The 26156-nt window shown below is 41.1% G+C and overlaps 1 protein-coding gene across 1 annotated transcript in view; it reads right to left on the reverse strand.

The window, feature by feature from the left end:
- LOC141003260 (phospholipid-transporting ATPase ABCA1-like) overlaps window positions 1-26156 on the reverse strand; it is a 183300-nt gene that overhangs the window by 29004 nt on the left and 128140 nt on the right. Inside the window, 9 exon segments of the mRNA XM_073474568.1 lie at window positions 252-358; window positions 1807-1869; window positions 8055-8178; window positions 8567-8696; window positions 11067-11190; window positions 17354-17498; window positions 18700-18815; window positions 19959-20136; window positions 24791-24960. Of these exon segments, the coding sequence (XP_073330669.1) occupies window positions 252-358; window positions 1807-1869; window positions 8055-8178; window positions 8567-8696; window positions 11067-11190; window positions 17354-17498; window positions 18700-18815; window positions 19959-20136; window positions 24791-24960 (1157 nt within the window).

The raw sequence follows: 26156 nt of genomic DNA on the forward strand, positions 1-26156 counted from the left end.
CAGAGTTGAGAAGGCAGAGACAGCAGAATATATAAGAGATATCGAAACTACCTAGCCAACAAAAAACAAAAGACTGAAGGTAAGAGAGATAGAGAAATAGAAAGCTGTGTTACACAGGAGCTGGGAACGGGTGTGAGCTATAAATTAAAAAAAAAAAAAACCCACTCCAGCTCGATCCCCTTCTGAGCAGCCATCTTGGGTGGCTAATTATGATGAGTTACTTGGTGCACTAGTGGGAGTTTGTGCCTCACCTGTATCCATTTAGGAAGGCCTCTCCACTGGAGACTGGGATGTCTCCCGTCAGCATCTTGAACGTGGTGGTTTTCCCAGCCCCGTTGATTCCCAGCAACCCGAAACACTGATGGACACAACGGGGAGGGCGGACTCCGTTAGGAAAACAGTGTTTTGTAGATACAAGCCTCATTGGAAAACAGACGTGCTGGATGACATTTCAAATATTCTGTACGTCGACAAGTTTTCTTTTGAATAAATACACATTAACCACTTTAATGAAGTTTATCTACAGACTGTGTAAGTATTTGCTTACTACATACAATTGAAACTACAGTCTATAGAGTATGCACGACTGCTTCAGTGTTTAGCAAAATAACAAATTGATATTTTTCTGTGCACAAACAAAATAACAAACACTAAATCAACACGGCAGGCGCGCGGTGCTGTAAAAACTCTGACCGTTCCCACCAGCATTTCTTCATGCCTCTGTACATTTCTACAACAAACACTACCCTGTCTTTCCTCCTTGATGCTGCTGATTTTCTGTCCCTCTGGAGGGCAGGTGGCAGGAAGTTGTCTCTGCGGAGCCCCGGCGGTCATGTGACCCTGCCTTAGGTGCTCCGGCATAAATATTTGATTTCTGTCATTCATTGATCCCTGCTTGTTTGTGACCTGTGCTTGTGAATGCATAGAGGAGGGCTAAGCTTGATGTAAATAATGCATGGAAATGCAGTGTGTGATCAGCAGAACCCTGTGAATGACAATATTCTGCTGGCATTTACATTGGGCTTTGGGTAAACAGTGGCAGGGTGGATGGATACCGCCTGAAAGCCTACCTAGTACGAGTCCCTGTCAGCATTTGAGATTATGTTTAAATCAGGCTGCCAGTGGTACAGTGTGCGTGTGTGATAGTGAGTGTGTGTATGGGAATGTTTACTGCATAACAAGGATGCTTTACTTCAATTTTACACCTAAGTTTCTTTAACCAGAACTGTGTAAAAGTTTAATTTGTTGCATTTTGTTAATTCAGTTTCCCACTGCAAATCTACTGATCTAAACATCACTGGCTCCACGCACCTTCGCTTCAGACTGGGTTGCTCTAGCAATGCTCTACCACTAGCATGCTTTTGTGTTTTCAGCACACGCATGCTTGGCAGTAGCATAATGGCAGGAAACAAGCCTGATAAGGAGATTAGTGTCCCTCCTAACGCCTCCTCTGAGCAGCGTTTGGAAGATGTTTTGATTCGACAGAGCCAATTCGAATCTTCAAGAAAGAAAAACTGAAAATCAAAGCCCAGAGAGAGAATCGCTGCTCATTCCTCCTTGCTCTTGTGTGTCAATATTTTGTAAATATTATCATTAACATTGAAATTTTAGTTGAATGCGTTTCATTTAGTCAATTAACATCCAAATGGTTTCATAAGCAGCAGAGAAATAGGGAATAGGGTTTGCTTGTTAATTTTAAAAAGTAAACCAAATGATGGACCTTTAGAAACTCCTCTAACATGGATAAAAGCAAACGGACTATAGGCTTGAAAAGGTGCTTGTGTTATTTAGCAGCATTTGGCTCACCTCTGCAGCAGGTACGCCCACACATAGCCTGTCCACAGCAGGAGTGCTCTTCCGAGGGTATACCTGTGGAGAGCAGACAATAAAATGAATCAACCAGCCAGCCAGAGAAGGAGAGAGAAAGAGGGAGAGAAGGCGGGTGGCAGGGGAGGGTGGGGAGCAGACAGTGAGAAAGATAGCAGAGAGGATAGCATGAGAAAATATGGAGCGGTAGACCAGAGCAGCAGGGAAGAGTGGAGATGATAGAAGCAGGTGGAGAAAAGTAGGAGGGAGAGAGAGAAAGTGAAGGAAACACATTTTAACAAGAAGGGCTAATTTGCAACATTTAGAGCGAGCCAGATGGGAAAAGGTACTAAAAAAAAAAGTTAGACACTTGCACAGAGGGGGAGAAGAGGAGGACATGAGCATTAATATTTGTGACTGCAGTGACAGTATTCATGAGGAAATCTGTCTCCACTGTGAGTGCCACTTCAGTACCCTCAATAACCTTCAACACCAAACAAGTCCCCCAGTATTTCATGTTTGGACTCCAACTTTAGACTCGGCTGCATTTAGTGTGTCTCAAGGCATGCTGGTCCATATCTTTAGGAAATCTAATAAACATGGTGAGGGAACTTGTATGGACATGATGAAAGTCAAAAACTACAAAGACTGCAATGCTAATGTAATCTTAGCAAGTCTACACTTAGCATGTTAAAATTGCATGTTACTGCAGTTTTGTCAAAGCACTGACCACAGTTGTTACGGAGAACATGTTTGCAAACGCTTGCCTATTAGATAAACAGTAACACATCAAGCAGACACAGAGCAACGTTAACATTTAAAACCAATGCTAACTCTCCTTTTAGCTCTGTTATGGTCTCCACCAACTCCTGAAGGGCATATCTGGTTCATTAGCTACTATATACGCCACTATATCCGGATACTTTTTGCTGAAAACAGAAGTACTGAACAACAGTAATACAAGTGTGAATCAAAACACCAAAAACAATGAGCTGAAAGAAGCTAAAATGCTCAATAAAACCAAGAGGAATACAGTTGTGGTAATGATTCACACTGCTCACCATTATTTTTTTAAATGTATTGTTAAGTGCCGCTTTATCAGCAAATACATTTTTACATGCTCGTATTAGCTGGTAATATTTATATTACATGAGCATGCCAGTGTGGTACATTAGCATTAATAGAAATACAAAAGAGGCTGATTAAATTTTTGGCGTGACTTACGAGGATACATTTTGAATTTTAAAGGCAATGCAATTGATAGCCGTCAAGATAATTAACTCATGTTAAAATGACAGACTGTATGCCAACACTGCCACCTTAAAGCTCCAGCCATGGTTCAGAGAGCCAGACCCCACGAGATGCAGAATCCCATCTCTCAGGACAAAGAAGAGAATGAAACTGGAAACGAGAAGGTGATTGATATTTTTCACATCTCACTTGAAAAGAATTTCCATGCTGCATCCACATCCTCCCCCACTGACCAGCCTCATCCATGCACATTTACATTAAAGTCTGCATCGTCTGAGAGTTTCACCGGAGGAGGTAAAGAAACCACCCACTTGAAGGGAACAAACTTAAAAATTTAGTGTAAAAGAAACATTTTAGTGGATGAGGTGCTTTTTCCACATCCAAGACTACGTTAGGGTTTGATATGTTTTCAAAGTGGTTTGAACACAGCGTTGTCTTGCTTTAGCACGCAAAGACAAGACAAGGCCTTTATTGTTGTTGCTGAGTGTGACAGTAAAGACATTTGCCATTCAGAATCAAGGACAGACTGTGCCCCTCTGAGTTGTGCAGAGTGACTACTGTTGACTTTTTTTTTGTTTTTAAAAGTTTTTCTCGATGAACGCTGTGCATGTTTACGTGTGTACCGGAGTCAGATCCCGAAACAACGAACGTTCATTAAAACAGAGAAGTGACAGCATACGTTTCTCCGTATGAAAGAACACATTTCCCTTATAGAATCTCTTCACCAAATATTCACCATTGTAAACAGTCACCTCTCCCAGCTGCATTCAGAATGCTACCAGGCAAATATATATTTAGAACTGCCACTTCAAGCCTGACAAACAATGACATTGCATTTATTTCACAGTTGGCACATCAAAAGCGTTTGATAAAAGCAGGAGTTGCAGAGATCCGTCATTCTTCCAGTGCCATCTGGCAGCTGCACTCACTACTTATCAACCTGGATTACACGTACTACTTTTTAGTGATAGTTTGCAGTGCTAAAGCTACATCAAAGCAGCAGATACATGTAAGGAGGAAGGCAATTAAAGGATAATTCCCCTCTGACTCGGGCACCATGGCAGCTGTCATGATAAGCAGGCAGACGTCTAATCAGATGAGACAGTTGAGAGAAAGTGGTGGCGGCAGTTTTGCAAACCTAAAATATAGATTTAGGCTGGAAAATCACAAGCTTCAAAAGCTGAATGCTATAGCTCAGGTAGTAAACCATGACCCTGACACTGCTTTATTATAAAGGATTCTCCAATATATGGTCCATTCATTCCATCATGAGGCACCTAAAGCATCGGTTTAGAAATATTTTGTCTGATGTGTCATCACAGCCCTATCAGATCTCTTTATCTTCATGTTTTCATTTTTACTTAAAGTGGACCTTATTTAACACTGGTGATGGCATAAAAGTGGATATTGTTATACTATTTTGTTAACACAGTCATACTTAAATCGTCAAGGTTTTGGCTGTGGCTCTCTTTTCTTTCTTGTTATTTCAATAGCTTTGGTCAAGTACTAATTCCAAGTGGCAGAGGCAGGACCTAAACTTTATGGTCACCAGTTTTCATACAATCCTAATTACCTCCGCCAAGGAGGCTATGTTTTCACCCGTGTCCATTTGTTGATTGGTTTGTCCAGATATCCATGAAACTTGGATGGATGATTGGTCTTGGCCCAGGATAAAGGGACGGATCCGTGATTTTCTTCTTACTTAGAGGGCGGTTTCGACATTTTTGTTTAATTTCTCAGGGAATAATGCATGGATCTTGATGAAAAATTTAAAAAAAAATCTGGTGTATTTAGGTGGCTGTTATCTATGAGTGAGTACAAAAGGGAACCGTTGGGTCTTTGCTGAGGTATGTGCTCGACCGAGTGCCATTCTAGTTGAAGCATGTGATCTTAAAGGCGCAATATGAAAGAATTTAAGAAACACTAAAGAATTACCTAGAATCATTTAAAGAAAAGGTAATACAGGACATACAGTTTTGATGTAATGTCAGAGACGTCTATGCAAGTGAGCAAGCTAACAAGCTAACAAGCTAGCTCCTGGCCATCCTGTCTCGTAATACCACTTTGTACTTTAAGAGGTGTTGGTCAGATATTTTAGTTCAGGCCTCTGGAGGTGGGCTGTACAGTTTACTGGGCTAATCAGCAGCTACAGTTAGTAGGTTACTCTGGTGATACGCTGCCCCCTATTTGTTTTCAGTATGAATGCGACAGGTGGCTGATTCTTATATATTGCACCTTTAAGTTACTACATTGATTCTGATTGGGGTGTACCCTCATAGTGTAGTAGTTTGTTAGTTATTATGGGAATAAATACAGTAGAAAAATAACCTTCACACCAATGTGTAATCATATTTTGTGTGCTTATTTTCCTCCTACATACAAATATTTGGATGTGTACTTTTCCTTTTTCACCAAATCATGTAATTTCTACTGTCACTCCACAAGCTTTCCAAGAACCCGTGGCAACTGCAGAAGTACCCCTTGCTTGGAAACATTGCCCACAGGGATTTATAATATTTTGATAAGAGAGTGAAATGAAAAAATACAATAGAAAAAAAAATTACATCGTGTGAGCAAGAAAGTAAAAATCCCAGTGAAAGAAAGAAATCACCAAATAAACATATTTTTTAGGGGGAAAATGAAAAAAACTGGGCTGGGCTGTTATTCAAGACCATTTTGTAACAAAAGAAAGAATAAAAAAATATTTGTTGGATGAAGTCAGCCTTTCTGTAAACATACAACGCAGACCTTTTGTCAAACATGTCTCATCTGAACCTCTCATCTACCTAGATTGCATATCACCACATGAGCATGCTTGTATATGCCAAGGTGCCACTCATCTCTCATTAGTCTACTAAATCCTAACAGCTGTCACAAGGTTCTTCAAAACTTTCACTGTCAACTTAGTGAGTGACTGGAAGGTTGAACTGACAGCACCGGGCCTCACAGACGGACACACTTCCATTACAGTCCCCATCGATTAAGGTGCAGATGCTAATGCAGCAGCTAAGTGGAGGCTAGCCGGTGGGGCGCATAGCAAAACGCTCCTGTTTAAAGCAGCGGGAAAAGGAAGGGGAGGAGCGGGAATTTGACACATGATTGATGGCCTGTCGATCGCTTCAGAGGCATGCTTAGATTTATGACAGGGCTCAGCCTGTGGCGCATGGCCACCGAAGCCACGCGCTCATTGATCAATTTGTTATCTACACCCCCAAATGGATGGGGCACAGCTGTGGTGGGAGTCAATGAGGGCACTGCAGGAAGAATCCTGATGCCTTCTGCCGTTGCGCTGCTGTTTCTGTGCGGTGATGGGCCACTGTGTCTCATCTCAGAGAAATATCGTCAACCATGAAGGTGCGTATGAACGATGGCTGGTTGTCAACAGTGGACAAGCTTAATCAAATCTAATCTAATATTCCTAAAGTGTTTGCCGTTGTTTTAAAATGTATTTACAGTAGAGATGAAGTGCTTTCACAAGTTTTGCTTTTGAGAAGTTATCTCAACAAGTTTTGGGGTAACACTTCTCTCCATGCCGTTTCACCTTGTAATACATTACCCACCCAACTGTTTTACCCAGCACTTGTTCGGTAATTACCCCGGGGAGTGTGGCGCACGTCTGTGTCCGTGAGCAATGAGCGAGAGATTAAGTACAGTGAGACTGAGAAGAGCGAGGGAGTGAAGGCGTGAGGAAGCTTGGTAAGAAGCGAAAGGCTGTTAGATCGTCCAGCTGTTGGCATTGGAGCAGCAAAGCCGGCTGCTGTGGTGACACTTCCTGCTGCTGCGCCGCCCGCGGGGAGGGAACATCTGCCGCTGAAGAAGTGTTAATATCGGCGGTGTCGAGGCATGCACCGTCACAGCACGCTCAACTTCACCTGCTGCAAAAGGAGGGAACGGCCGGGGCTGTATGGGAGCGCAGACCTTTACACCCCTTAAAAATGCAATCTTGTTTGGTTCATGCCCACTTATGATGTTTGTGAATGTTCACAGCTGCAGAGCAGTAATCTCTTTCCTATTTGCCTTGCAAAGTGAATAACGCAGATGCAAGTGGAGAAAAAAATGTTTTGAAACTCCTCCCACTCTCACACATGAAGTAGATTACTATAATTCAAAAAGTGTCTACATTTAAATAGTGTAGATTAATATTATGTGTATTGCTGAAAAAGAATTAAATTAGACCAGACCGGAGAAGTTAAAGGTGCACTATGTAGTTTTGGGAAAGACATTTTACTCAGAAGAGAAAAATGTTTATTGACTAAATTGTAGGCCTTAACAAACAAACTTTCTTTGTTTTCAAAGAAACAATACAATAACATTACTTTGTTTATATGTGGCGGACCCTGCCACCTTTCTAGCTTCAAACAGTGTGCTGGGGACCTTATTTTCCTCTGAGAACAGCTTTTTTATTCAGTTATGGAAGAAAAATATTTCTGAGTTTGTATTATTACCTCATTAATAGTGTAAATACAATTCTAAGTTTGAATTACTTCTTCAAAACTATATATTTAATTTAAATGCAGGACAAAAAACTTTGTTGTGGTCTCCATTTGTCTTCTATACTGCACTAAAAAGGATGGTGTGTAATAAAGAACTGGAATAAGATTACAAATACATGTATAAAGAATAGAATGGAAAGATAAAATGAAATTCAAATGCTCAAGTGTACATTGACCTGATGTGTAGGTTGCATATGTGCAGTGCAGAGCAAAGGATTCACAAGAGGGCAAGACAAGGCCAAGGATATACAAAGGTCAGAGGGTAGAGTTCACCATCCTGATGGCCTGAGGGAAGAGACTCTCTCTGTGTTGGACTTGTTGCCATAAACAATTAAAAAAATATCCCACATGATACACAAGATTAAGAGCATAAAAACAAATAAAGCAATCAATCAATGTCCGACCCAAAAAACACAAAAGAATCGACTGAATAACAAAGTGGGAAAAGTGTATCATTATCAGAGCAGCACTTCAGCAGGAGCTAAGATATAGTTTGCACAATACCTTAGTGAGGTCGCAGATCTTCAAAAGGTCATTCTGGGCCCTGCCGTCGTACACCCGCCCGCGTTCCTGAGCAACATCAACATCCTCCTCTTCCTCCGCAGATAATGACTTCGCTGAAATAAGCCTGACAGAGCGCAGTCAACCACAGTTGGCACAACACCCTTCATTAAAATTAACATGAACTCGCATGACACATTATCTCGGTCAAAGTTTAAGCTCGGTGAAACAATCTCTGCAATTTTCATAAGTAGGAGAATAGGAGAGGCCACAGGCATTAGTTTCCATGGCAGCAAAAAAAAGAAAGAAGGGAGTATTTTTAAAAAAGTGCATTATTGATTTAAAAGGGAGAGAATAGGAGGGAATGGTTTGTCTGAATGGAACGGATACTGGATGAAAAAACATGGATAACAACTATATAAAAGTAAGAAACACGATCATGTGGTCAGAAACTTTTTCTACCCATACCTAAGTTAATTCCCTCTGAAATAACAGTTGGCGACAGCTGCTTTTACCTTGGTTTGCAGAAGAACTTGTACTGGATGAGGATTGTGAGGGAAAACATGACGATTCCCTCGATGAACATGGCGCAAAGGTTCTTTCCCACCATGTCCCAGCCGAGGGGGTCCTTGAAGCGGTTCTCCCCTGATAGAAAAAGGTGGGAAGGGAAACAGAAAATCAACGTTAATAAACAATTCAATACACAGGGAAAGGTAAGCAATTAAATGCACTATGACTGTGTGTCGCTTGATGTTAATTTCCAGCCCTTATCTACAAGCTCAGGGGATGATTTTGCAGAAACATCGTCAAAACAAAAAGGAATTACCAGATGTGTTTTTTCTTTCATTGGCAGCCAAATTTATCTTTGTCAAAAGTTAGTGGAGAGCAGGAAATTGTCAGCTCTTTGAAGTGTTTTGGAGACATATTCATTGGTGAAAGCCAGCAGTTTAAAACGCCACTTAGCCTTAAAAAAAAGAAAAATGGCTGTCATCTACAGTGTGTCATGTGAGAAAATCACTGATATCCTGCACTTTTCATGTTGAAGCCTCTTTGGCTAATGAACATGTAAGTAAACCGCTGACAGCCCCCCCACTCTAATCATTGTCAATTCTCCCTCTCTTTCCCTCTCCACCCTCTCTCAGTGTCTTCAACTCTTGAGCCCGAGGGGGCAGAGTAGGGAGACAAGAAAAACGAAAGCCCTTTCAGTCTCATTCTCTCGTAAATAGCCCCTCTCCACACTAGCCCTTTTAGGTTGTGATTGCTTTTCTCTTCCTGCTCTCCACAAATGATTCCTCAAACCACTATTTCCAGCTCCGTCTCTCTACAGCTAAGACTCCTCTTCTTCTTTCATGTGCCTCTTTGCCTCTTGATGGCCCCCTCAACCTCCCGGCTCCACCTCTTCAACCCCGTTCCCCTCGTCTCCCTTTTTCCTATCTAAATTTAACACATGTAGAGTGTAGAGCTCAGGAGGAGGTTTGGGGGCTGTATTACGGGTCAAACACTGGTGGGATAAAGAACTAGCATTTAGAATGAAGTGGTAGAGAGGGATTTTAAGGGAAAGGCGTGTTGTTTAAGAGTTATTTCAGGGCTGAACACATGGGTAGGAGGATTGTGCACAAGCATACATGCAGTATACACAATCCTGGCAATGTGTTGACACTATTCTACTGGTCTTAAGGTGATGGTAATGAGCCCAGAAATACATAAAAGTAAAGTAAGTAAAAGTAAATGTGCATTTAAACAATGCACTTGTTCAGAAATTGGCTTTGCGAATTAGGTGGGCATAATTTTGGATTTTGCCGTTACTCGACATGCCAATATATCCCAAATAATTTGGGCTGACTGATGACACCAATATATGCATTTTTTCCCCCCAAGCTGCAGGGAAGATCAAGTGTCTCCTCTAGTGGAATTAACATATTATTATGCCACATCTTATTGGGATGGTCCACTGGAAGATCCTTTTCAAGCGGTACAGATTAACTGGGCAAAATAATAAAACTACTACTAGTCAACCACAGCAGAACGGAGGTTGCTAAACTGCTAAAAATGTGCTTGTTTGAGTTCATGCAGTATGTATTTTAATGCATTTCTGTTTATATTGGAGGAGGGAATGGTCATTTATACAAATGGACCTAATTTATCCTTGTATATCCTTGTATACTGACCACTGAGGCAGGGGCATAGGGTTGCAATGGCATTTCGCAGTACAATAACCATCTCAGAAAACATCACAGTTTCACGGTATCATACAATATATATAAAGTATTATATAATTATAATTGTTATTGTGATTATAGGTATTTGTTACCCTTAAAGGAATTAATACAGAAGGGTTTTTCTATGGTTGAACATAAGCTTTAATATAATTTCACAAAATATGATGTGAAACTTGATATAAACTAATAACACAAATACCTTAAATTCAATATTGCATCCCAGTGTTCACACCTTGAAACCGGTCTTCTGCTGCAGCTCTACAGATGATTGCGCCTGATCAAAGTCTAATGAGCGCAAAACTCACAGCCCTTCTATAATCGGACACATGATGAGAGACTACCCAAAGGTGCAATATTGATGCATATTCCCTGATGGAAAGCGTTTTCTTGTGGGCAACACCAAATATAAACAGAAACTATTGTTTGTTTACGAGAAAACTCCACGGGGGACCTTTAAGTACAGACCTTCGCATTCAAACTCTGTTAACATCACATTGAAAGCTCTATTTCAGAATCAGATTACTGTCAGAGACTCTCTGTGAAAACGCTGCAGCGTCATTTAATATCTTAAAACAAGGCACATTACTGCTGTGTTATCAAAACACAGTCGCTTGAGTCGAGAAAGGTTCAACATGTTCATTTGTAGCGTATTACTAAAAATGCTATAATCTCACTCTGCCCACTTGGCAGATGTTTTCTTTCGTTCCAGGACAATGTAGTCTTAGTGCTCAATATTTAATATAATGAATAACTAAAATAAGGATTTGTTTTCTCATGGATCAGTTATGCCTCTTACCAAAACTACTGAAGAGGGTGTCCATTGCCTGGTTCTTTGCCATGTCAATCAGCCCTCTGCCCAGACAGAAATGCGGGAATATCAGCAGCACCTGCTTCACGATGTCGTTGATGCGGGTGACATTCTGTTGAGGAAGACACACACAAACACACATAAGATACAAATTGGTGGCATGTCTAAGATATGCCCGTGATGTTGACTTGCCACCTTGAATCAGCAGGCCCAGCGATGTGTGGGAGGTTTAGAAGGCAGCGTGTAGCGCCCCCGATGCAAGCCCAGATAATTAACAAACATCCTGCTTTCCGTTTGCATGCTGCGCTCTGTTGTGATGCGGGGCTCCACATGGCCCGCAGAGGGAGCGTGGGGCACCTTAGTTCATCTACCTTACTGTTATCCGAGTTTAGCGATAGACACAAGTATGTGTAACACAAACTGATGAGGTGGTGCACGTGTAAGGAGACGCTGGTCCTTAAAATGAGGTAAAAGAAGCACACAGCTGGAAAAAAACACAAAATGTGAAAACACCTACAGGCACTCTGTGTGTCTGGCTCTTTTCCTTCTTTTGATACTGCATACAAGAGCAAGGAGACACGCAAACACAAAACCAAAGCATATTGTTTCACTGTTTTACAAGGCATACATAAAAGGCTAGTCTTATCTTGACAGGGCATTTCCTTGCTACAACTTGTCTTTCTCCCTAGAATTGGACTGCCCTTTTCTCCTTTTCCTCCTCCTCACCACAGCTGCAATTCAACGGTAGGCCAGTAAAGCACAAAAGAAATAATGAATTAAATGAAGACACAATGGACGGTGCTGTAACAAACTGTCTCAAATAAGAAAAGGAGTACAGTAAGTCAGGAAGGCAGGGCTGAGTGAGGAAAAAGTAGAGAGGGGGGAAGACAAAATATTACTACGTTTGGCGCGGCATGGCGTTCAAAAGAAGATTCATGCATAATGCATACTGCTTCATTGCAGCATAGTCTTCAAAGCTCTTGCATACATGGAGGGAGACTATAAATTCATCATTTCCGTTTTTTGGGGGTGGGGGGGGTGGGGGGGGGCGAGCTCGAGCAGAGAGTAGGCGGGACGGGGGTGGCAGTGCATTTTGTTAAAGCTGTGTGCAGGATCTCCAGATGATGGCCATTTTTTGTCGCAGGATTTATTCATGGGTGTTTATGTAACTGCTCCGTGATTTATTAGTTTCACTGAATAAGCTCTCAGTTGGCACTTGAGGATGAGCGCTTGAAGCCTTATGAGTCCGTCAGACTTAAAAAACGATTCAAATGCCAGATTGAAAGATAACTTTGTCGAGTAAGTTTAACAGATGTCTGTCTACTTTTCAGAGGAATAGTTGGACGTTTTGTGAGATACCCTTAATAGCTTTCTTGCAGAGAGTTAGATAAGAAGATTGATAACACTATCAAGTTTGTACAGTAAATATATAGTCAAAGCCAGCAGCCAGTTAGCTAAGCTTAGGGCCCGTGTCCACATGACATTTTTCTCTGAGCTCCAATGTTTTCTCAGTTGTGTCTAATAAGGAGCTAGGAGCTGCAGCCTAGAGAAAAGGTGCCGGTGGCGTCACTGTTACTCTTTTTCAGGCAACCAATCGCATTCTAGACTAGTTGGGACTCGTCACCTGTCACCCTGGTAATCCAGAAAATCAAGGAAAAGCTTGTTTTGGCTGTGTTTGTCTATCCTGAGCTTCATCGGACAGAAACTCTGACAACAGAGACAGAAAAGTTAATTTGTGGGAGCAGATCGACTGTGCACTGAATGTTGCCGGTGAGTGTTGTGCTTTTATCATGCTACGCATTGTAAGCTTGTTATTAGCTGTGTGGTCAGCCCTCTGTCTGCCATGGCGTTAGCAGACGTCAATCAAAACCAAATGTGTGGCATTTTTTCTCTCAGAACGCACCGCCAGAACTTTTCTGCCCGAAAAAAATGCTATGTGGACACGGCCCTGAGTATAAAGACTGAAAACAGGGGAAAAAAACTGCGAGGAGCTGTCCAAAGGTAACAAAATCCAACAGCCAACGCCTCAAAAGCACGCTAATTAACATGTTTTATCTTGAGTTAGTAACTTTCTAGAGCCTCCGCTGGTTCCCCAGCCACTGGTCCCACTAAACCAAAAAAAAAATAGAAAAGCTAATTGCTGTTTTATCACCTCAAAAAGCAATGTATGCAGTGTCAATTAGTGAGCTTTAGAGGTTGATATTGTTACATCTGGACTAGTCTGATTCACCAGATGTAGACTGTGGGTATAAACCTGGCAGCATTCTCCTCCCATCTGCTCTATTTGTGTTGACGTTTTCAAAATCCCTGTGATTACAAACAACAACAAGTTCCCCTCAACACTTTTTTTTGCATGTTTACTGTCACTACACCTGAAGTTTAGCACCGTCCATGTCAACTGTGTTCAGTAAGAATGAAAGTTAGTAAGAAATACAAACGAGCCCAAGCATTATTTCCCCATATTACTGAGTGAAATTTGGTGCAGTCAGACCTTTCTCCAGCACTGACACAGCGCTGTGGAGACTGCCAGGTTAGCTTAAACAATTTCAAACAATAACTTTTTTATGTGAAAGAGTCCTGTCTTCTTAAAAGTTCTATTTTACTGTTCATAACAAGTATATCCAGGTCAAAAAGAAGAAAGCAATCTCACTTAATCTTTTCCCCCCGGGGCAAAACACACAGTAATGTTCAAGATCCAAGAGTGGGCACCTGCATATGTGAGCTGATTTTTTTTTTTTATAGCTTGAGTAGGTGGTCACTGGCCTACTTTCTCTCAGGCAGATATGAGAGTGTGATGAAAAAGGTATCATTGATCATGATGTCAGAGCAAACCTTCAGATGTCCGGCAACGTGTTCAACAATAATTCATCAAACCTTTTCTCTACATTTACGCCTTTGCTTGAAGATGAAAGGGACAAAGAACTTCGAGGGCAATTCGAGTAAAATACACTGTGAGTTCGGATGAGACATTGTTGGAAAAAGTATCCCTCTGATCAATCAATAAGTCTGTAACATGCAGAATATGTTACAGATCATGCCTATTAGCACGAGAGTCTGAAAAATATGTAATATGTATTTTCCTAGTTGAAATTTGATTAAAATATGGAAACAAGGCAACTATTAAAGCAGTTCAGTGCGCCAGAGGAATTTATACCTAAAGATGACATTAACACTGTTTGCTAACATAAATGTCAAACATGTTTTTATCCCCAAGCTTGCAAACGTAAATGTTAATGTTCAAGTACACACACACACACATATCGGGATTTTCTGAAAGCACCCGTTCTTTACATTCAACGCTGAGCTTATGCAGAGATAAAGAAAGTCAAATAAATAAACAACAGCTATGACCTTGGCTGAGCCCAGCCCATCTGTCTGGCGGAGAAATGCTTAGAAGGCGAGACCTAATTTGAGATCAATACATGAAATAACACATCTTCTCTCTACTGGGTGTTCATCAAGGAGATCTAAGAGGCTCTTAGTCGGGGATGATGAAATGCTGGACAATTTTCCTCCTTACGTTTCAGCTATATGCCCATAAATCATTCTCAAATGGTTTTGAAGGTGGTATAGTCTGCGAGGCGCTTATCTGACCCATATCGCTACTTGTGCTTATTCCCACAGCATGGCTTCATTCATAATGCTGGGAATCACAATGAGAGCAGACAGACACAATATATGACTCAAGCAGTCTAGTTAGATATTTTCTGGAAATGATATTCATGCTTTTCCTTTTTTTCTTTTTCTTTTGCACCATTGTAGTTTTTGTGGAAAGGCACGGGTGCGACCAATCAGCTAATTCAAGACTTTATAAGGAATTTTAGGAAAATGTATCAATCGACCATTTTTGATGACCTCTATATTTCCTGCTGTGTTTGGGTGTAACTTTTTGTTAACAGAGCCAGAGTTTTATTAGATTTTTCTTTTATTTATTCAGGATATTTTGATATTTATTTCAAATTCCAACATCTGGACAATCCTAAGCATTGGAAGTTCGTCGCTCTTTGAAAGGGTGTACATGCATTATCATGCCATTGTGTCACCATCATCAATCATATTAGTGGCATAAAATGGTCTTAAAATAACAATAATATTGTTTATCTCAATTATTTCTGTGACAATGTATCATCCAACAAAAGTAGCTCAGAAAAGAAGAAGAATAAACGGTTTAAAACTTCTGCCGTTACTGTGTACTTTACACATCCTGTCAATAAAAGCTGCAGGGCTCCACACAATGCACTCAAATTACACTACAATGCGGAAGCCAGTACCTGGCCACACTGCTGCACCTTTACGTTTATCCTGGAAAATCTATCTGTGCCTGTGGTTATCACTGAGTGGCACGTGGTGGAGGTATTGACTCAGACACCGCTTCAAGCACACAAGGCAGGCTGGGATTGATGCAATCCACGGGGAGCTGGCCGGTCCTGAGGGGAAGAAAATCTCCCATTGGTCTCGAGACAAAACTGGGGCACCGAGTCTGCAACACGGCAGCTCTGCTTTCACACTTTTTCTCTTGGTAAAAATGGTGCCGTGCCCAAAAGGGATCTAGATACACCCCGTGCTTGAAAACAAGGAGCAGATTGAAGCCTGTAGCTTCACTTTTGAGCGACAATGTTTAACTAAAGCCACCGCTGAGGAGCCTAAAAAAGATAAGACGAAGCTTTGAAACAGCAGAAATCTCTATAAGAGAAGACTGGATTGAGCTGTCATGTCTAGGATCTACCTTTTCTGCCTAACTGGGGCACACCGGGGCACTGTCTACGTTAGCTATTTTGTGAAGAGTCTGTTCTGTTGAGATATCTCCTCTGAACAAGGGGGCACATGGAAACCCGGAGAGTTTTAACATTGTTGATTGATGTCGACCCGTCAGGTTCTCTTATCAGCTGTGAAATCAGGTCAGATTAGCAGAATTACCATGGACCCCTGTCCCTGTCGAGTCTCAGAGAAACACTATCTCTGTCCCTAATGCCTTGGACAAGAGAATAGCGCAATAAATCCAGCCCTTTACACTGCCAGTGGGCCACACGCTGTCCATTAAATTACCACCAATGGCACCCTTTATGAGTAATATGCTCCACTAGCACTGTATCAATAAATAAAGTGAATGCAGAGACAACAAAATGGCAACAATGCCTCTCTTTGAGGAGCGATGCACCGGCTGAAAAATAAAAATTGATAATGAATGGTGGCGATAATGAAATCACGATGCAAATGAGGCAGCCTCGTTAGGAGACAGGAAACATCCCATGCCATCGCCGAGCGGCGCCAGAGGAGGCGTCAAGTCAGAGGCAGGCGTGTCGGAGGGGACGCAACTGTGCAGAGGCAAAGTCTTTCAGACAACATACGTTCCGTCTGAAGTGCCGGCTCAGAGCTGTGGGAGACATCTTGATGAAGCATCAGATGTATAAGCAGCTTGTCAGGGAGCGAAGTGGCGTTGTGTTTGTTGACGAGGAATGACTGATCAGCGCCAGGCTAAAAATGTGATATGAAAAGGTCCAAGTGTGGGCGTTGTATGCTAATCATGCAAATAACAATTAAGTCTACAAATCAAATTAGACATATTTAGTTCAGAGAAGAAAATACATCAAGAAAAGTAGATATTTTTTCTCAATCATCACCACCTGTAAAGAGCTGAGGTCCTGCTACTGAGAGATCTGGCTGTTACACAAATTGTATAGGCGGTGTCGGCCAATTTCTCTCTTTTTTAAATGGAATGTGATTCAAATTATAATCAGAAGTGAAATGACTGACAGTCAACACTCTCTCCTCTCTCTCTCCCTCCTAAGCTCTCCATTTCCTATGCGGTTCTTTTTTGGTGTCTTTGTCTTTTGATTCCCCTGAGACTGAAGCAGCTTGCAGTTAAAATGAACACTTACTGAAAGATGGATGAGGAAAGTTCTCCGAAGACCCAATTCTCACCAAACGATTAAACATTAAAGAGAATAGGGAAAATAACTCCTTTGAAAAATCCTTGAGAGGATAAAGGAAATATATTAAAAGTTATACCAGGTGGGTACACGCTCCACCCACATGCGTATGGAGGCCTTTGCTTCGAAAACACAGTGCGTTTATCTATGATTCATATCAATTAGCCATCCACTGCTATAGCTCCTGAATATATTTTTTATGCAGCTATGGGAGCATGAGTGTCTGCGCCTGCTGTTTCACAGGAACTGTGTTTTCAATGGTGTTAAAATTGTGCATATATGTATGCGAGTCTCTCCTGGATTTGTGCACGTACTGTACTGTATGTGTGTGCGAGTGCCACTTACGTCATCATCAAAGAGCTCCATAACAAAGGTGGCCACGCTGCCATTAATGCCAATGAAGAGGTTGATGCAGGTCAGCACCACGTAGGCTGTGCTGGGCACGCTGAAGATGAAGGAGGCGGGGTACATCATGGGGGTGATGGACCATCTGCAGACACAAAGACACTGTCATATTAATCCCCTGACCTGATTTAGCAATACTATTGTATAGTTAAAGTCTGCAAAGAAAAGCACTTAACACAAGATGAGGATTCACTTTATTTGCAGATCATCTAGTCAGCTCATCATCAGCCTCTTGCGTGACCAGTAAGTGACCCATAAAGACACTGCTGAACTACAAATGCCACCCACGCTCGGCATGCAGCAGGTCGGTGTCAGAGGTAGCGTGAGTGAGGTGCTGCTCAAAGTTATCACTTAAGTAGTGAAATAACACTTCAGTAACTCGTATTTATCATTTTATTATTGAGGTCAGCATGAATATCGTGCATGCGGGCGAGTTAACAAATTCTGGACCGTAGAGTTTTAATGTTAATCAAAGTTCATCTGCAGTCCAGCAGTATCTAAAGGTCAGTCTGCAAATCTCTTCAACTTTTTTGATTTTTTGGATATTTTGTGACCAGCGCTCCACGATATGACTGATCATGTTGGCTGTTAAATAGCACCTCATTAACATACTGGTTTCCATCAGCTTTCACTTAGGGAACTCTGACTGACAATGATGCAACAGCCAGAACATTGCACTCAAGCTCTGATCACTTAGTGTGAATCAGCTTAAATGAATGTGCCGCACATTTTAGCTGATATAGCGCATGATAGCAGGTCATTCTGAATGTTAAGATAGTGGGCGAATATCTCCAGGCTGTGGTTCATGCACTATCAAGTTGTGCTTTCTTAAAGTATCATGATTTCTTGCTGTCAATTATTTGACTGGTGGTGGCCATCTTCATACTAAAAGCAAAAGAGAGTCAACTAATTAAATCACATTTTTCTGATCAGAAAACCTGCTGCATTGTCCACTGACATTTTTCTTCCAAAACCTGTTTCAGTGGTAGAGAGACACCCACTAAAAGAGTTTTAGTGACGCTTGTGCTAATTCACACAGGTATTGTATGAAGTTATGAGAGGAAACGATTTGACAGACATAACTTACTCATTTGACAAATTTGGGCATCAATCAAAGAGACAGTTTCGGTTATGTCATCTACAATAGAATTTAGAAAATGATGTCTTGAATTTGATTATAAGTATGATCGCACTGTAGCTTCTGTTAAATTAGTTACTAAAATAAAGTTACATAATGCACCTTTAAGGTGATTTTTTGAAAGTATAGAGTTTTTAAATTTACTTACCCGTACAAAACGAGCAGCAGAATCAGAGCCGGCAGGTTAGCGGGTGAAACGTAGGCTTTTTGTTGAAAGCAGAGGAAGATCACAATCACAATCAGGCACGGGATGACGTAGTTACACTGTCAGAACAAACATAAACGGGCAATGAAAAACAATAAGCAGCTATCACCATCAGAAGTAGGGGCAAGTGTAGGGGAAGAAGAAATTGTTCTACAGGCGTCACCTGAGAAGATTCTGTGCTTTTTTTCAGACAAACTGAAAGGACGTGTAATTATGAAATCTGTAAATTACTTTCTTGATCAACACTCAAACATTTCCATCTTCATCTGTCTAATTAAGATCAATCTGTTCTGTTCTGCTTGGGGCAAGTGGTTGCTCACTGACACATTTTACTGAACAAGTACACGATTGCTTTCTAAAATTTTCAACTAAAACTACTATTTATTTAAATGCTGCTAAAACTCAGTCAATATCAAAAGATGGGCGAAGAAAAAAAAACAGCTTTCACTTTGAGGTTTAATATTCCTTTTGGCTGCAGAGCTCGTTAATAAAACACATCTACAATTTCCCACTGGTGAATAAATGATGTACTACAGATAAAATAAACAGAATGCATCAAGATACACCGACACGTGTTTATTTACAGTTCACAAAAAAGGTTTAAACAGATATATTGAGGTGCTATCAACCTGGATTCCCTCTAATATCCCTATTGTTGATAGAGCATGCATGCTAATGCAGACAGCTTCAGGCTAGAATCATTAGACTGACTCCTCAGGTGCATTTGTCTTCCACTCCGACAGCATTTATCCACCATAATGATGAGCGTCCTGATGCCATTTCTTTACCAAAGGTACCTGATAAAATGTTTACTTCAATTATGCCTGAGGGAAACTGCCGGTGAGCCTGTTGAGCGTAACCAGCAGGGGCAGCCGGTGTCGATAATTACGCCTCAGCCAATAACAGTTGCTCCACCGAAGTTTTTTTCCCAGAGGTCAGCTGTGTCAAAGCTACATTATCAATTACAGTAGATAGAATTTTTTTTTTTACATATAGCCTTAGGTGGAAAAAACTCAGGATAGTAGAAGAGTGTCAAACTGGGGTAAAATGAGGCCTATAGCACTGAAACCTGAGAGAATCTCATTGTCTCACATTTTTCACCTAGATTTCATTAAAAATGTATAAAACCGTGCCTAAATTGTATCTCAAGAAGCTACGATCAATTAAAGGTAATACATCAGCGTGATGAAGATGGTACTCACCATGTCCCAGGCAAAGTTGGCCAACCAGTAGACAGCTGGGTTTACTCCACTGACAAATTGCAGATGCTTGGCTTTGTTCACCCTCTCTTGGATGAGGAAGAGGACAAAGCTGGCAGGGATGAAGGACATGGCAAAGATAACGCAGATGGACACAACCACGTCAGTGGAGGTTGTGGCCCTGTGAATGAATAGAGCACAGCAAACAGGAGGTTGAGTGGAGAATGAAGATACACTTGCTAAAAGTAAGCCCTTATCTGTGGGTTCTTTGGATAAAACTGAAAACACAATGAATTGGGATGTGAGTGTTTTTATGAAATGCAAAACTCAAATACTCAATTGAAATGAAGGAAATGCTTCAAATGAACTGAAGGTCAAGTGCATATTCACTGCATTTAAAGGGACAGTAAACTCTCAAAATAATAAAATACCTACTGTTCCTTCCTCTAAATTGTTGTTGTGTAAGTTTACCATTTTTGGAGATACTGGAATTAAATGGTACACTGGCTATAGCTACATACAGCAGCATTCATATCTACCTCCTCTGCCAACATTCACTAGACCAAAAATATTACTAATCGCCACACTGACGTCAATGAGAATAACAGAAAAGGTTAAAGATGACCGACTCAATTCTCTGTGGAATAAGTGTATGCAAAGTTTGACGAAAGAAACGTCCAGGCGATTCGAAGAAAAGAGAACAGGTGTGTGGTTGGATCTCTTGTTACCAGGGAATGAGCCAGATGACACTTAAACATTGTTAAAGCAGCATTTGTCTCATTTCCTGTAATGCAATAAACGCATTACATTCATTACTTTGCATTGTTTGGATGCATTTTGTTACGCCTGCAGAAATGCTTCAGGCGTGTGCTCGTTAGTGTCGATGACTTAATCAGACAAGCACTGACAATGCTGTTTGTACATAATAAAAAAGCTTTTAAAGATCATTAGCCCTCTGGAACCATGATAGGCTATAATCCTAGCTTCTTCTTCTTCGATTCATAGCTCCTGGTGGTCTCTTGGCAACAGTCCACAGCTTAAAATCCTGACTTCCTCCAGACAAATTGTCCCTTTGTCCTCCAAAATGTTGACCTTCACTTTGAAAATGTCCTTCGCTGAGTTCTGCTCAATTAGGATCAGATGAAATCATGATGTACTCTTTTAACCCCCACCGTCATCCTCACCTTCGGCCGGTGATAATCTCTCACAAGACTTCCTGTTGTGTAATTAGCATATTAAAGAAGCTACCCCATGTGGGTACGTGGCTGTATTTATCACCGCCAACCAGACGCAATTAGAACACATAAATAAAATAATATACGGCAGCGGATGCCAGTCCACATTTCAACAGGTTTCAAGGGTGTGCTCTGGTCGGGTGAGGGATAATGTAGGGGACAAAGCTGTGAATGATCTAACCCCGAACGCTTGAAGCTGGCTAATTGCTGTGAAGAACAGGACAAGCAATCTGCTAATTAAGTAATAATGGAAGAGCAAGAAAGATGAGCAGTGGGAGTAAAGCGTTACAGGATGTATTGCTTTCCTTTCGTTTTCTTTTAATGACAAGGGCTGCGGGCCACAGCCTTAAATGTTAAAGTGTAGGGGGGCTGATAGCAGGAGATAATTATCAAATCTGAAGCTCTAGGCACAACATTAAGGCCGTTATTTGTATTATGCAGCATTATGTAGACAATATAGAGAGCCATTTCAATTGTGTTAGAAGAGAATTACAATTCATCTGGCAGCTCAACCATACATGATTTCTTAAATGGGATGCTTTTGCAGGCAACGCTCACAAATCAGAAACAATATTAATTTGCAGTCATCAAATTCAACAGAAGTCAGCCGCCAAATTGCTAGTCCTCAGCAATAAAGACATGATACAGTGTATCTTCATAATGGAAATGTGCCAAAATGTGACGTTTCTGAACATGGTGGAGAAAATTAGAAGTCCCTTTTATCGTGCAGATGGAACATAGAGAGCCGGCGTGAGTGAAGTGGTAATTTCGATGGGTGTAAGCACCACCTTTCTTTCCACATGCATACTTTGACAGTTTTGGGGCCCGTGACATCACCTGTATTGAAATTGTTTCTGAAGTGCACTAGAGGGGTGTCTCACTTCAAATTAGATGGTGTGGTGCAATTTTGGTGTCCAAAACCTGGCACGGGAACAAGTCATTAGTGGTGAATTATTATTGACAGAACAACTCAAGCATTTGTCTCTCCATGACATTAAGGAGGTGTCGGTGAGAAATCTAAATTCATTTTTAAGGCTGACGTCCCCTTAAATTTCAAATTGTTTTTACAGGCCAGAGAGACACTTTTCATTATTGGTGGTTTTCCTTGCTCTCTGTAATTCAGGGACTTTACTTGGGCTGGTGACAAATAAATTATAGTAGACTTCACAACCACACTGACAGCTACCTGCAGCAAATTGACGTTGAGACCAAAATAAAAATGTGGGCATTTTACTATTCATCAAATTTCATAGAAATGCCTTTTGCAACTTTATATATATTATATATTTTCTGTGAATTCATCAAATCAAACATCTAACATAAGTCCAAACATCCTTTTGCCATGCTCACCAGGCAATGTCATTCCCTTAATAACAACAAAAACAGAATTATGCACACTAAAATGTGTGTATTTAAAGGGTACACTGAAGTATATTTACAAGTCTTGCGAGTACTACTGCATATCATCCAATAACTTGAGTTACTGCCCCACAACATTAGGACCATAACACATCTAGTGATGTCACTATTGCACTCCTATAACACTGTTGGACTCATTATGCACAGTTTAAAAACAAATGATCAAAATCAATACACCAGAACCAGAGATATCGCCTCTTTTATTCCACGCATTATTCCTCCTTTTTCAAAAAACGGGTGCCTACATTACCCACAATGCAACACTGAGTGACATCACTAGAGGAATTTATCAGCTTTCTCTGGAGCCACAAAAAGCTTTATACTACTTTTTTCACATATGCAGTGGTACTCTCCAAGACCTGTAAAGACATTTTAGGGTGTAAAATTGGCGGCATTACCTTTTAAAGCTGCATTGTATCATTTTTCCTTTTCTGTTTATTTATTTATTTTTTTGTCACTGAGGGCAGCAGAACTGAGTTAATAATGAAACCTGGATTGTAATCAAGTTATAATGTTATTATGGCAAACTTCTTGGCAAACATTTGCCAGTTAAACTAACAGCTGTTGCAGAACAACATTAGCATTTTAGGTTATTTGGAGTTCTGTCTCTGGCTACACGATAAAAAAAAGTCAATAATTACTGTCCTTTTGGCTTTGTTTTCGTTCTCTAACAACTTCTGTCTGTTTCTTAATCTGTTGACATATTGGTGTCGGGCAGGTAGAAGAGAGACATTTTTCTACTTGTCATTCAGACATTTTTCACCAAAAGAACAGAAATTTCTGACACGGCCAAAAATGGTGTTGAAGAGCATATTACTTGCAGAGTAATAATAAAAAATTGCAGAGCTACAGTATGAAGAACTGCAGAGTAGTTTGATATTTCTTTGTGGGTTTATATTTTTTCCAGTTGCACATTTTCATTTTTTCCAGTGTTAATATAAAAAAATACTTAAGTGGAGCTTCAAGCAACTTTAACCACATTCTTGTCTGCATGCTTGTTCAACAATGAAGAAGTGTCCAAGCTAATCTGGATATCATAGTTTATAAATTGCAGTCGTCACACTCTGCACAGAGTAAGAGAGGAGAAAAGGCTCATCCTGAACCTACCGTTGTAATTATCTCCTAACCTCGGCGCAGTCTCCCTCTCTAACTCAGGGCTGTCGTCAGCAACTGATCACTACATAAATACCTGGCTGAGGATTGGGCTCAAGCAGCAGCAGAGGACGGAATAAAACTCCTGCTAAGTGGTGATTGGTAGCAACCACTGAATTGCCTGTATAATGTCAGGAGTTGTGGTTATGGCACTGCACGGTAATTTGCTGCAGTGGAGCAAACTCTAACTCCTTTCCATTAAAGCGTTACAAAATATCAACGATAGATATTATTAAGGAACACACAAAAGCTCAAAATCACTGGACATGATCCGAGAACAAAACAGTGCACAGAGCACAGTGAGCGGTTAGATCCATATGTTGTGACTTAGCACGTCATTAATCTCCCACTCTCATGGGGAGCTGCTCTCTTGCTAGCCCTGGGATAAGGCATTAGAAAAAATATGGTATATCCTCATACGGGGCTCCCATGGGCCTCCAAATCTGTGCATACTCAAACAAATCCCTCATCTATCTATCTGTCTAACGCTTCCTATTGTATTGTCTCTTACTCATCTGTTCTCTCTTTGTCTCTGCTGTCTCCGCTCTTCTTCCCCCCACTCCATTGCTCTGTCCCGCTCGCTCGCTCGCTCGCTCTGCTTTATCTCTCTCAGCTCTCTCTACTGCATCTGATGATGCATTGTCAGAAAATAAAAAATCGTGTTTTCCAACAAAAGGCAAAATGCAATGCAGCAGCCCTACATGCTGAAATTGTTAGGGGGAGAAACTGCAGACAAGGTTTGCAGATGTAGCTTTCAGAGATAATTGCAGACTACACCGTAAAGACTAAAGAAGTGTTTATATCCACAAGATACTGTGCATGTGTCTGTATAGCTGCCATCATTTCATGCTAACTACCTTGATTGCATTTCTAATTAACACTATATTTTACATTTTACACTTTGCCTTGTTTTTCTCACCTGGACCTCTACGAAGCACATGGGATGTCATAATGACTAAAAATAAGGATTTCTCAAGTTGCACCTTTGCTCCATTAATCTAAAGCTGGTTTCTTGGTCTGAGGACTCACATGGCAGCATAGGAGAGCTGCTCCTTGGTGAGGTTGAGGGGGTGATTGGACACAGAGATGCCGTACTGTCGGGGGTCCTGTCCTGCCGGCAGATTTCCTCTCAGGATGGCGTTGTTGGCCGTGCCGAGGAAGGACACCATGCCGTGCCATGCCTGGTTGTAGAACCACACCTGCCGAGGAAGAGGCGAGCATTAGTTCTGAGAACAGCATGTGGAGGCTTTGCAGTCGGTTCAGATGTCTCCTAGCAACTACATCCAACACGTCGATAAATTTGGTCGTGGACAAACAATGGTGAAAGATTTCAAATGCAGGCTAAGAAAGAAGGCACACTTGAGAAAGAATAAGTCATACAGTTGCAGATGAAAAAGTCTTATTGTGAGATGAATTTCATTTCTGTTTACGAAAGAAAATATTTTTCCGTCTTTATTTTGGCTTTGTCAGTGCACTAACAATACATTACATTGTTACTATTGGGCTTTCTATTCTGTATCTCTGTGTGCTTATATATATATTTCGTCTTAAGATGGCGAGAATACAGTAAGAGATAAAATAGATTTTTGTCCACTTAGCGGACAAAAGTAGCTCTGAGGAGAGGGGTCAAATGATCTCTCAACGCTTTTCACAGCAACACACTGTTCTATAAGAACAAGCAACAGAACTGTCAAACGTTACTTTTTCTTTTAATAGAAGATAAAGGCTATGGCGATGACTGCCAAATCCCGATATGGCGCGGCATGCCAGCTGCGGAGACAGAGCAAGAAGCAATTTTTTGCACACTTTCTTTTTAATAAGTGATTCTCTGAGTCGGTGGCTGCCGGGGTGTAGAGGAAAAAGAATGGATGAAAGCGAGTGGGAGTGAGAGAGGACACCCCGCTGAGAGTGCGGTGCTAATTAAGAGTGGATGGTGTTTGAGTGTCAGCCTAACATAACAGTGCATCACAGAGGAGGATATGGAGAAACGACACACACAGATGTGCACACACACACACACACACACACACACACACACACACACACACACACACTCGTCTCTTTTTCTGTCTGTTTGTGACTTTCTCTTTGTTCTCGCCGTATCTGGACACACACACACACACACCAACCAAAATTGATATTATTTTTAAAATGATTTTTTCTCTGAAAGATCCACATCTTAAATATTATTTGATGTATCTAAGATCATAATCATGTCTGCTAAACACACGAGGGTGGTATAAAGGGAGAGACAAATATGAGAGGAGATGTGATGGCAAGTCACATTTGCATTTCTGACACTACTTCAAACCTCTAGCTGTTTTGAGGAGGGGCAAAACTCAGCATGAGATATACAAGCGTGAGATATCTGTGAGAGACATCAACTTCAACGCTA

The sequence above is a fragment of the Pagrus major genome, chromosome 10 (assembly GCF_040436345.1).
Source record: "Pagrus major chromosome 10, Pma_NU_1.0".
NCBI classification, from domain to species: domain Eukaryota; kingdom Metazoa; phylum Chordata; class Actinopteri; order Spariformes; family Sparidae; genus Pagrus; species Pagrus major.